Source organism: Dama dama, chromosome 19 (genome assembly GCF_033118175.1).
Source record: "Dama dama isolate Ldn47 chromosome 19, ASM3311817v1, whole genome shotgun sequence".
Taxonomy (NCBI): Eukaryota; Metazoa; Chordata; class Mammalia; order Artiodactyla; family Cervidae; genus Dama; species Dama dama.
In genome coordinates this window covers 77,606,424-77,619,105 of record NC_083699.1, presented here as the reverse complement: position 1 = coordinate 77,619,105, position 12,682 = coordinate 77,606,424, and the positions used below count along the sequence as shown (strand labels likewise).

At 44.4% G+C, this 12,682-nt stretch overlaps 1 protein-coding gene across 1 annotated transcript in view; it reads right to left on the bottom strand.

The window, feature by feature from the left end:
• The window catches only part of DSCAM (DS cell adhesion molecule), a 664,082-nt gene that overhangs the window by 42,877 nt on the left and 608,523 nt on the right, over positions 1 to 12,682 (bottom strand). The window contains exon 27 of the mRNA XM_061168054.1: positions 10,478 to 10,654. Within this exon, the coding sequence (XP_061024037.1) occupies positions 10,478 to 10,654 (177 nt within the window). The remainder of the gene's footprint in view (positions 1 to 10,477; positions 10,655 to 12,682) is intronic.

Genomic DNA, 12,682 nt, shown 5'->3' with positions numbered 1-12,682 from the left:
CGCAGAGGAGCACATTCTTCATGACAGCTGACCAAAGGACATACCCTGGAGGGCACTGTCTCAGGCTGGGTCAGTTGGAGAGGAAGTAAGACTGTTATCACCTTAAAGAGAGCACAAACTAACAGGAAGAGTGTTTCAGGACACAGAAAGAGCCACTGTTGGAATTCTGAGCTCCTTTAGGAAGCAAGGAAACAGCAACTTGGGTGCAGGCTGAGATGTCTGGCTTCAAACACATCGAGTCCTTTAATGTATTAAAGTAAACTATGTGGGGGGTGGTGGTGCTGATTTGGAAGCCAGTTGGGAGAGATGTCAAGGATATGATGGGTTCTGGGTCTTCTGTTCATACAGGGGGCGGGGAGAAGAAAAGGAAGAACTCTGGACACTCTCCTCTTTAGGGGTGAGAAGGGGATGTGGGACAAATTAAGAGACTATTTTAAAAATCATGGACTCGTGGCATCTTAAGGGCATCACAGAGTTTTCCAATCCTCCTCTAATAAATGTCTGGATCCCTTCCACAGTGCCCTGGACAGAGGCTACAATGAGCTGGGGCTGGCAGCAGCCCCAGGGCAGACAACACCCTTGCTGACCGGACGGTGCCTACATCTCCAACGCTGACCTGGCTTCCATGTCTGTTGAGGGCTCCCCACTCAACACACCAGTCTCCCTGGGACTTTGGCTTTTTTCTCTCTCCCCAGTTCAATTCTCATTTCCTCATCAGCATCTCCCTCTTTGGTCTGCTGAGCTCCAGACTCTCAGCCCTCTAAGCAGCTTGCCCACAGCAGAAAGGGCAGAAATGGCTCTGAGTCACACCCCTCACTAGGTCACATCTGCACTCTGAAATTCTCCAAAGAGACTCCCTGCCGATAGGACTCCTCAGCTCAGGGTACCAGCCTCCTGTGCTGGACTTAGTTGCCCTTCTAGCTCGGTTCCCTCTTACTTTGAACAGCCAACCTTCTCTGGGTTTTCTGTTCTTGCATTCTCTGCTGATAGCCCCCATGATTTTGTCCCTCCAAGCCCTTGCCCCCACCCTCCGCCCAGACATGACTTGCTCTGTACACCCTCCTGACCCAGCAGGTGACACTGGTGTTCTGGTTCCCTGGGCTTCTGAGGACCTTTGCACCTGTCTAGCATCTCCGCATCTGTTCAGCTCAGTCTTGGCACTTTGCATCATGACTTCCTGGTTTCACACTGTCTCTCTAATGGCCCTTTTGTCTTTATCTCCAGCCTCTGGTACAGTAAAACCACACCACAGTCTTTTCCAGAGGATATAATTCATTATGAAAAACACTTTCCTATTCTTGTGTTGAAACCCCTTGATGTAATTTCTCCTTGGCTATAAGAAAGGTGCCTTCTGGAACCACTGAGAAGCCTTTTGAATATTTCCAGGTAGCTGGCATGTCTGAGGCAGCTTGGCTTCAGTGTTCTCTTTTCTGGGCTGAATTCTCTAATTTTCTCAATCACTCCTCAGACGGCAGAATTTCTAGGCAGTTCTCCACTTGGGACTCTCTTCTATGGAAGACCTGTGATTTTGTGTTGTCCTTTATTAAATGAGGCTGAGCCCAGAAACTGGTAATTTTTTTTTTGGATAGTCTCTTACCCACTGTTGGGAACACAATGCTCATTATATGTTAAGTAAATAAATTTTCACAACTTACACTGGAGACTTTCCAATTTTCCCTATTAAATTTTATCTCCTTGGTTTGAGCCTTTCATCCTCTACTACATTAGCTCCCACCTGGATTTATGCCATCTCAGAAATCAGCTTAGCTCGCCTGTATTTCAGCCCAGTGCTTTAACCTGGTCCTCTCTTCTCTATCAACCCTGTCAAAGTGCAAATAGGATTTGTTCAGGCTGTGGCTGATCCCTATCATGTCCTTTGATGCTCACAACCTATCCTATAACCTAAACTAATTTACTTCAATCTACAATTTCTAGAACTTACTGTTTTTCGAAAATGGGTATGGAGTATACTTCCTAACACCTCTCTAATCTGATTGTTCAAAGATGATGTACAAAGGTCTTTGGGATTATGTCTGAAAACACTTTGCTCAGAATCTCTAAAAAAATTTTTTGAGGGTTTTTACAATACTTTGGCCACCTGATGCAAAGAGCCGATTCATTGGAAAAGACCCTGAAGATGGGAAAGATTGAGGACAGGAGGAGAAGATGGCGACAGAGGATAAAATGGTTAGATGGCATCACTCAAGGGACTCAAGGGACATGAATTTGAGCAACCTCTGGGAGAGAGTGGAGGGCAGGAAGCCTGATGTGCTGAAGTCCATGTGGTCATAAAGAGTCAGACACCACTGAGTGACTGAACAACAACGATGTGGGGGAACCACACGACACCTTAGCTAATCTTTCCAGTGAGAGAAAATGCCCCTCTTGGGGGTTATCACTGCATCGACCGGTGCCCACAGGTTGGTTCTCATCATCTGGGGTCCTGTGTAATAGTCTGTTGTAAGCTTGGCTTGCCTGATCTACTAGCAAGGAGTTAGGAAGGTGACTTTAGGCAGCATCTTCTCCAATCCTCCCAAAATCACTAGCACATAGTAGGTTTTGAAAGAGTAAATCAATTTAAATAATCAGGGGCTTTGATGATTTTCTCAAACTACCCGAGTTATCTTTTTTCCTTTTCCTTCCTTCCATTCCTTCCTCCCTTCCTTTCTCAAAATCCCCCTCATCCTTCCTTCTTTTTCTATAATTCTTGTTTCACATTTTCTAGTCCGAATAGCACCCCTCTTGGTTCACACCAAAGTAAAACAGATGCTGAGTCCATCTTCTTCTACCTGCCATCTGTTAAGATGAGAACATCATCTCAAGTCTTCTTTTTCTTCTTTCCCAACACAGCTCCACACTCTTTTGTGTTGTCTGCCACATTTTTTCCCCCACAAATTTCAGCTCAGTCTCAGATTTAGGCTTTGTGACACCTTTCTAAAGCTCTGGCTGTTTCTCTATACCCATCATTGGCTCTGTGCTCTTCACTTCATCTTCCAGTCTGGGAGATGATGGAGACAGATTACCAGGCTTTCCTAGTGATTCTCAATGATGGAAAAAAGCAGTTTCAAAAAATAACATGTGGTAACACTCTGAATGTGCAAAGAGGGCTGGAAGATGATAGCTGAAAGGAGAATTTGGGGATCTTAAGGTAACTGACTCCCTGTCTTTAGGAAAGCATTTTCATTTGAGAGGATGGGGGAGCAGTGAGACAGGATTCAGAGGAGCTTGTGAGACATGATGTAGTTGATTGTCAAAGAGTCTTTCAAGAATTCAGAGGAGAAAAGAAGTGGAGAGAAAGGCAGTAGGTTAAGGATAGGCAAGTAAAAAGGAATCCTTTTTCTTTAAATATAGGGGGGTCTGGGTGGTAATGAATATAGAGATAAGAAATGAACAAATATCTTCCATGGGGAAAAATAAGATGATAAAGTCATTATTGATTCTGTGTTAATAGATTGATTCTGTGTTTAATTCCATGTTTCTTTGGTATATCTTTTTAAGCTAGCTTAATATGGATGTGACAGACTATTTCTTTCCTGAGAGTTCCAAAACTGAAGAAGTGTCACAGAGAAAGGACTGGGTAGAAAAAAGTGATCTCAGCTCTCCTGCTAGTCCTTAGCTAACTGATGTGTGGTTTTCAAGTTCCCTTCAGTTTTCATGTCAGCAAAATAGAGCACAGTAGTGTCAAGATGTCAAGTTTATTCACACCTATTTGCACAGACATTAAGAGACTAAAGCAAGACAATATAAAGACTTATGGGAAAAGGAAGGAGAAAGCATGGAAAATGCTAGAGCTCTGTCGATTAATTGTGGTTCGGTCAGTTTTCAGGAAGAGGCATCCCAGCTCGGTAAAAGCATCACAGGGTGGTCTCCCCAGCTCCCTCTTCTTTGTGAAGCATCCCTCCTGAGGGGTCTGCACTTGGGATGGGCGTTCTTACCAACGAGGCAGCACAGGCCTCCAGCACTGCAGCTGTGCCAGTCCTGAGCACATGCTCTAATTTTTTTTTTAAAAGATTTTTTTTTTTATGTGGACCATTTTTAAAGACTTTGTTGAATTTGTTATTAATAAAATATTGCTTCTTTTTTATGTTCTGGTTTCTTGGCCACAAGACATGTGGGGTCTTAGTTCCCTGACCAGGGATGGAACCCGCCTCCCCTGCATTGAAAGTCGAAGTCTTTAAGCACAGGACCGCCAGGAAAGTCCCTTATATTTCCTTAAAAAAGAGGACTCTCATTCATAGGCACATCATCACACTTTCCTCTCCGAAGGTCTAGTTAAGCAAATGGAATTTGCTACGATTCTTACCTCTCCAGGGCAATCACATGCACACGTCTCCCAAACACAAAACCAACTTGAGTGGCAGATGTCCCCCTGCTTTGCATGCATGCGAAACTGCCTCAGTCGTGTCCAAATCTGTGCACCCCTATGGACAGTAGTCCACCAGGCTCCTCTGTCCACGGGATTCTCCAGGCAAGAATACTGGAGTGGGTTGTCCTGCCCTCCTCCAGGGAATCTTCCCAACCCAGGGATCAAACCACATCTCTTACATCTCCTACATTGGCAGGCATGTTCTTTACCTAGTGGGTGCCACCTGGGAAGCCCCTTCCCCACTTTACCGTCTCTCAAAAGCTCTTATTTGTAAGCTCCCTCACAACAACCCCTGCTTTTCTGTGGAATTGAAAGGGATCTCATAAAGCAGCTATTTCCCTAAGGGCTCTAAAACCTGCGTTTACATTTTTATAGGCTCACAAAAAGGACTCCCAATCATCTAGTCACATGCAAGCTGATTCCAAAGCCATGACAAGACACATAACCCAGAAAGCGGACCATATATTCTTGCCATCTCAGAAAACTGCAAATGCAAACATGGACGCAATAGAACACACACGCAGGGCAAAGCCCTGGGGTGAGGCCGCCTGGCCCCCTCCTGCTCCTGCCTGCACCCCGCCCGCCCCTCTGCCCCCATCCCTCCATCCCTCGATCCGTGGCTGCCATTGGCCTGGCTCTGTTGCCTTCCCTCTGTTCCTGTGCTTTCCCACTGCAAGATACAGAAACCCTTTTTAAAAATTTAGTTCTGCCACAACACACTTGAAGTTTTGAAAGGATAATTTTTAAGAAATGAAGGTCAAAAGGATAAAAAGTAAGGAATGAAGAAGGAAGAAAATGCAAAGCTGAGAACTACAGTTTCAGACTTCTGATCCCATCTCAGCCCCAATTGGGACATTTATTAGTTCGGCAGTGAGGTCTCTGGGGGGCCCACCCACCACTCCTTCACTAAGGTACACCAGGGACATTTGCATGCATATGACTCAATGCATCATGGCCACCTTTACACAAGTCTACCTTGAGTCCAAGTGTCTTTGAGCTCCCAGATGCACACCTTTCTTCCTTTAGATTATCAGAGTTCAAGCTAAGTGTTGGTCTTACAGATGAGGAGAGATTTAGCTCAGATATTTGCAGAGCTGAAAAATGGAATATTAGAACAGTCATGGCCCACCCCTTCAGCCATGCCTGTGGATGACAAAGGCCAGATTCCCTTTAGGAATGGTCTTCCAAAACTAATCGGCTTTAAACTATTAATCCATTCGAAACCATGTTTCAGATAATAAATACGCTTCTGTTCAAGGGAAGAAGATCAGAATTTACGTCATCCACTGATTTTTATCTTTAGCTTACTTGAAACGTTGCAAGCAGCTTTTTGGCTTGGCACTGCCAGCTGACCCATACTGGTTGGGTACTTTGCACCCTCTTGGGTGAACTCAAACTAAGGGGGGAGCTTTTAGTGATCCTGGCCTTGATTACTTGACATGGGAATCAAATTTTTATAATTTGGCACTGCTGGGATCATAGGCCCAGCCAGTGATTTATTCTATAACCTTGCACTTCAAAGGAGCTAGCAATAGGAAAAAATCAGGGCACCATTTAAAGCAAAATGTGACTTCTGAACTTGTGGATAAGGTTATAGATTTTTTAAAAAATGTAGCACTTGAAGACAATTTAGACTTTAGGAGGTCGCTAGGCTCTAAAATTAGTAATGCACTCAGGAAGGAAGAATATAGGTTGGCTAAACTGCTTGAGTCCCATTTTCTTTCTTTCTTTTTTAAAAAAAATTTTTACATAAAGCACGTTATGGTGCGTTATCTAACTAGGCTGCTTGTCGATACAGTGAAACAAACCTACTTATAAACACTGAATTGCATATAGCAATCAAACAAGGTCAATGGCATGGAGTTGACCTTTCAGTGTTCATTAGGAACCCCTGCAGTATTTTCCTATAATCCAAATTTTCCTATTTCCAGTTTTGATCCTGAGGAGTAGTTGCTCAGGAAACACTGACCTATTATTAGAAATGTCCTTATTTTACATAATAAAATATTGTATGAAGCCATTCAATCTGTAAATATATTTGAACTCATTCTAATCCAGGGATATGATCTGTGCCTTATGTGGGTCAGGTGGTAACTGAGTGATTTTACTAATGGACTCTGTTTAATAGACAGGCACCTACTGCCTTAAACTCTATGGCTCTAGTTTCCTTCCATGAGCGAATGGGAAATATGTTGTATTATTAATAAACATACCAGTTCAAGGGCCCTTCAAACCTAAAAGACAGATCTTTGGGGGCAGGGTCTGGCCTTTTGGGCTTTCCATGTGACTCAGTTGGTAAAGAATCTGACTGCAATGCAGGAGGCATGGGTTTCATCCCTGGGTCAGGAAGATACCCTGGGGGAGGGCATGGCAACCCACTCCAGTATTCTTGCCTGGAGAATCCCATGGACCAAGGAGCCTAGTGGGCTATAGTCCATGGGGTCGCAAAGAGTTGGACATGACTGAGCAACTAACACTTTCACTTTCTTTTCTGGCCTTTCACTGATTCTCCCAATAGCCCTAGTCACTCACTCTGCCCTTTTATGGCGCATTTTTCAAAGTTATAGAAAGACGATCATGTCCCACGTAAGCCTTTGCTGACTGCCACCAGGATATCAGCTTCCATCGTCCTGGGACAGAACCTTAGTACCCTTTCTTTTCTCTCCAGGACCTTGCCAAACTCTTGTGATCAAATAGAGACGGTTAATAAGAAAATTTTACAGTTAGCTTTAAAAAACGTTGCACCTGGTTGCCCATGGAAGATAATCAGAGACAGTGTGCTGAATTGAATATTTCAGTGTGTCCAAAGTAAAACCTGCCATTTGGAAGGCTACGGAATGAGGTATCTGATCATTTTGCATTCTTCCTGACCTCTCATCAAACTCTTGATTTGGAAGCTTTTATTAGGCAATAAAATGCAAGACTGCAGATACTTTTGTGCCCTGCCAGCTACTTCTCTGGGATTCTTTGCTCCTCAGCATCTCCCATGAATACATCTTCTTTGCCACAGCACTTATTTTCTCCCCCTGCTGAAACCTTTGTGTTCGCTCTCTCTCTGCTCCAGCACAAAGAAAACAAAATCATTTCCGGGGAATGAAAGGCTGGATTTGAGGATGTGATGAGTTGCTCTCTTTACCGAGACCAGTGACAAAATAGCGGAGTGGGACAGCAGAGGTGACGACAATAAAAATGCCAGCCCAGGATATTTTCTAGACAGAGTCCCTGCAAGGCAATAACTAAATTACAAGGGACTGTGAAGAACAAAAAGAAAGGACGTCCCACCTGCCACCGGTCTGACTCAAATGCACCAGGAAGAATATGCAACAGCTTTAGCATCTTTTTCTTGCTCTTGGCAGAGAAGAGCAAGGTTGGGGTGTTCAAGTTGTTAAGTAGAAGAGGAAAATCAGACAATAGCTGGGGAGGTGAAAGGAAGCAACGGGGGCCAGGGCGAGAAGAAAAGGTGAATTTAGCAGAGGTTGGGAGATGCTGGAAGGGATTTAGTGTTTAACATATTTGTAGGTAAACCCTTGTGATCAAACAGGAATGATGAAAGAGAAAGTGTTACCGTTGGTTTTTAAGAATGTTATATGGACAATTTCTAGTCTTCTAAATGCAGCTAGTTCAATGTAAGTACAACAAGAACAGACAGCCTTGGTACCTCAATAACAATGTCCCTAAGGCCAGGCTATGGGTTTCTGTTTTTGGTTAAAAAAAAAAGGGGGGGGGGTTTTAAAAAGTCCTTTTGGAGGCTTTCCTGGTGGTCAGTGGTAAAGAATCTGCCTGCTGATACAGGAGATACAAGTTTGATCCCTGGTCCAGGAAGATCCCACATGTTGTGGAGCAGCTAAGCCCATGCGCCACAGCTACTGAGGCTGTGCTCTAGAGCCTGGGAGCTGCAACTATTGAGCCCATGTGCCTAGAGCCTGTGCTCCACACCAAGAGAAGCCACTGCAATGAGAAACCCTTGCACCACAACTAGAGAGTAGCCCCCACTCATCACAACTAGAAAAAAGCCCATGCAAAGATGAACACCCAGCACAGCCAAAAATAAATAACTTTGTCAACAAAGGTCCATCTGGTCAAGGCTATGGTTTTCCCAGTGGTCATGTATGGATGTGAGAGTTGGACTATAAAGAAAGCTGAGTGCCGAAGAATTGATGCTTTTGAACTGTGGTGTTGGAGAAGACTCCTGAGAGTCCCTTGGACTGCAAGGAGATCCAACCAGTCCATCCTAAAGGAGATCAGTCCTGGGTGTTCTTTGGAAGGACTGATTTTGAAGCTGAAACTCCAATACTTTGGCCACCTGATTCGAAGAGCTGACTCATTTGACAAGACCCTCATGCTAGGAAAGACTGAGGGCAGGAGGAGAAGGGGACGACAGAGGATGAGATGGTTGGATGGCATCACCAACTCAATGGACATGAGTTTGGGTGGACTCTGGGAATTGGTGATGGACAGGGAGGCCTGGTGTGCTATGGTTCATGGAGTCGCAAAGAGTCGGACTTGACTGAGCGACTGAACTGAACTGAACTGAAAAACATATTTTTAAAAAAAGTCCTTTTCATATTTTAACGACGAACACTTGTGAATGGAATCCAATACAGCACACCTGATACTGAATTTCTCAATAGATTAGGCAACACAATGTTTTTGTGACGCTGTTCTCATAAATGGCACCCCCTTCCCTCCCCAGTTGCAATTAACTGCTTCCTGTTTTGTGCTTACGAAGGATTTATTTGCAGCCCCGTTTCAGTGCTTGTGACATTTGGGCTCTTTCACTGGTAGATGCCCAAGTGTCTGCCTCCTACTTTGAACCTAAGGTTCAGAAGACTCTTTCTCACATTTTGTACATTGAGCACCTAGCACGACCCTCAGGGTACAAGATTTACTCAAGTGAATGTGCAAAATTACACGCTAAGTGGAGAGTGTCATTTAGAAAGGATATTTCAGTGAGATCGACAGTGCATCTGAATTACTGGGCTGCAGAAGGTTTAAGCAAAAGGACTATTAAAGCATGCAGATGGAGTGACGTGTGTAATACTTCAGCCACTTTAATTCATTGGCCAAGTAGAAGCAGGCTGATGGTAAGGCGTGTGAGAGCTATATCAAGAGGATGCCCTGGCTACGAGAAGACAGGTGGAAATATCCCCCTGTCCCGCTGATCTAACTGTTCTATGGTTAATTACACAAGAGGTCAATGTCCAGATCTACCAGCAGGGCTTGGGGATATTCCAGAGACATCTTAAGGACAGAGCTTCCAGGCTTGCCTTTCAAATGAAAATCTGAAGAACAGAGGCGATGCTGCATTCCCCTCACTGCACTGATTCTAAAGTGCAAACAGCTTGGATATGCATTCTACCCAAACTTGGATTGGCTCAGTACCCTGACAGGTAAAGAGGAGGGACTCAGAGAACTCTGTCCTGCCCAGGGCTTTGTATTTGAAAGAACTCATTGTCCTCACACCGCAGAGCCAGGGCCTGTAGGACTGTTGCACATGACCTGGAAATAGCCCCGTTGCACAGAATCTACAGAGCTGGACATCGTAATAACGGTGCTGCTGACAATGGCTCTCATCTGGCCCCAGTTATCATCATCTATTATTTTATTTTCTATTAGTTAAAGTGAAACTCTTACACCAGGATTCTGCTCCAGTTTCTAATTCAGGAAAGCGTGTGTGTTTTCTGCCTCACAATGCTTTCCCGGGACCATAAACCCTCAATTTCCTCTTTCCGGCAATAAAATAGTTCTCATTTCCAGAGCCCATCAGACAGGTCTTTTTAAAGGAGGCCGTAATTTGTGGCATTGCTGCAGAGACTGAATTAAAGAGTGGTGTTGGCAGACCCACGGGAAAGTCATTCTCTTGGCCTGCCCTACTGACAAGATAGGATTTAGGACACTTGAAAGAGGTTGGCTTTCACTCAATTTCTGAGTAGTAACTTTTGTCTGACTTGCCCACAAGGCCCTGACATCCTGCTCAAGGAACATCACGGGTCACAGAACCAGGCAGCCTGGGGATCCAGCCCAGAGAGGGAAAGGCATTCCGTGGGGTGAGATTCCCCCCAGCTAGCTGTTGGTCCCACTGTGCGGGGGAACAGCCGGGCCTCTGCTCACCTCTCAGCCGCTTTAGCCTCTGCTCACGCCTCCTCCTCCGAACCACCAGCAGGAGCACAAACAGCATCAGGACCCCCACCAGGATACAGGAGATGGTCACCAGCATCTTGAGCCCCTCGTTGGTTGTCAGCCCTTCATCGCTTTGGACAACTGACTTAATGAGTGGGGGGATTGTACCTGAAAACAGGGTCATGATGTTAGGTGGCTGTTAATGACGACAGCATGGCGGAGTTTTTAGGGATGATGGGTTATAAGAACCGCGCGAGTGATCCGAGGGCGTCCACAGAGATGAAGATGAAAGGAACTCTTCATCTAGGTCCTTGCTAATTTCTTTACTACTCACTTCCTTCCTATGCTTATTCTACAGAACATGGAACTAGAGTCTGCTCAAAGGACAAAGCCCATTTCTTTGAAAGGGACTTCACTGGTAACGTACTGGGTGTAGACACTTGAAAGCATAATATCCAGGCTGGGTGCTTTAAAAAGTTACATGCATTTACTTGGAGTTGAGTGTCACCCAGAACACAATTGAGAGTGGCTGTTTGAAAAATTGCACATCAAAGAAGGAACAATGGGTTTGGCAAGTGGACAGAAGGCAGGCTTCGGGGAGACTGTACCAGATAGACCTGCTTAAAGGAGCTGAAAATCTCTTTTCTTTGTTTTTTTCATTGCTGTTTATCATGGATGTAAGACCAAATCTACTTTTAAAAGTCTCCTTTCAGGACATTAGAGAAAAATCAACTTTTCAAAGAGGAGCTATCCAGGTCTCTAGAGCAAGCTATTTACTGACCCTTATAATGCTCTGAAATTCAGATTATTTAGAATTACAAGGAAACACTTAAGCAGTCTGAACTCTGAGCTGCTTTAAGCTGCCTTCTGCTGATAGGCTGAACAAAATGGGTCCAGAGATTCAAACACAGGCATCCCCTTTTATGGAGCTTGCATTTTGGCATCCACCACTATGAAAAGATGCTCCAGTTTTCTGTATTTTCCATGTAAAACAAGGGCCAGGAAGTCAGTAATTTAGGAAAAATAATGCAAAAATAATATAATTTCCCTTTGAACAAAGAGTGTCTTTGTCCTGCATTTAGTGAGTAGAGCAGGAATACAGAACACCAGGCCCCTCTGCTGTCTGCTAAGGCCAACAATATCATTCTTCCAATTTATAAACACTGGTTTTGGCTGGAGCCCTGGGACTGCAAATGCTCAGAATTCAGGTAAGAAGCACAAAAGGGGATGCAGGTGAGGATGTGTCTACAAAACCAAGATGACACAGGACCAGTACAAACACCTGGCTGAGGGAATGGCAGAAGAAAGAGTCCAAAAAAATACGGAAGAATCTGAAATCTGACTAGTACAGACAGAAAGCTAATCATCAATGTTTGTTTTTCCCCAAATGAAAAAAAATTCTTCAGGCAGAAGTGATACAAGGGATATTAAAGCTATATATCCACAAGGTTGGTTCAAAGAAATAGGTAAGCTTTTTCAAGGAAAACAGACATATGCATTTTTCTTTTTAGTGTAATAAAATCATTTCAGATTTCAGAACATTTTACATGTAGGACATTTTTCATGATTCTAATCTGAGATCTTGGATAAAGTGAGGACATTTCTTTTAGAAAATGACCATTTAAAGTCTGCAGAGCACTTTTTAAGTAAGAATGACAGTTTCAAATGCTGCATGTGAGAGGTTGCTAATTAAATGATTAGCTGTAAGCCTATCACCAACGCACACCTTGAAGCCCTGCGCTCTGGACCACACAGATTACAGTGAGGCTGGGCGCCAGAGCGGGATGATCTAAAGGCAATTAGTGGACATCCGTCATCTAAAGCAAGAAATATACTTTCTGCTCAAATGTGTACCCTGCTAGCAAAGGACTTTGGGGAGCCTTTAAACGCTAGGGAAAACATTTTGTCAGCGTGAAACCCTTTATTTTGTCAGATCAAAGAATGAAACAGAGTTGGAGGAGAAAGCAGGTCAGACGTGCTACTCTATGGTAGTTGATGCTCTGTGATGGAACCTCTTGAAGTCACTGCTGATTGAGGCCAGGAGATTAGAGTGATGTGGCCCAGGAGGAGCAGGGCTTCTGAGGAGAAGCCTCACATCTGGGAGCTGGATCAGCGGTCTTGAGGGCGGGGGCCCCAGGCTGGTATCACCAGCTCCAGGACTCCCACATAGGCACCTTCTTGCCTTCACCCCACCCA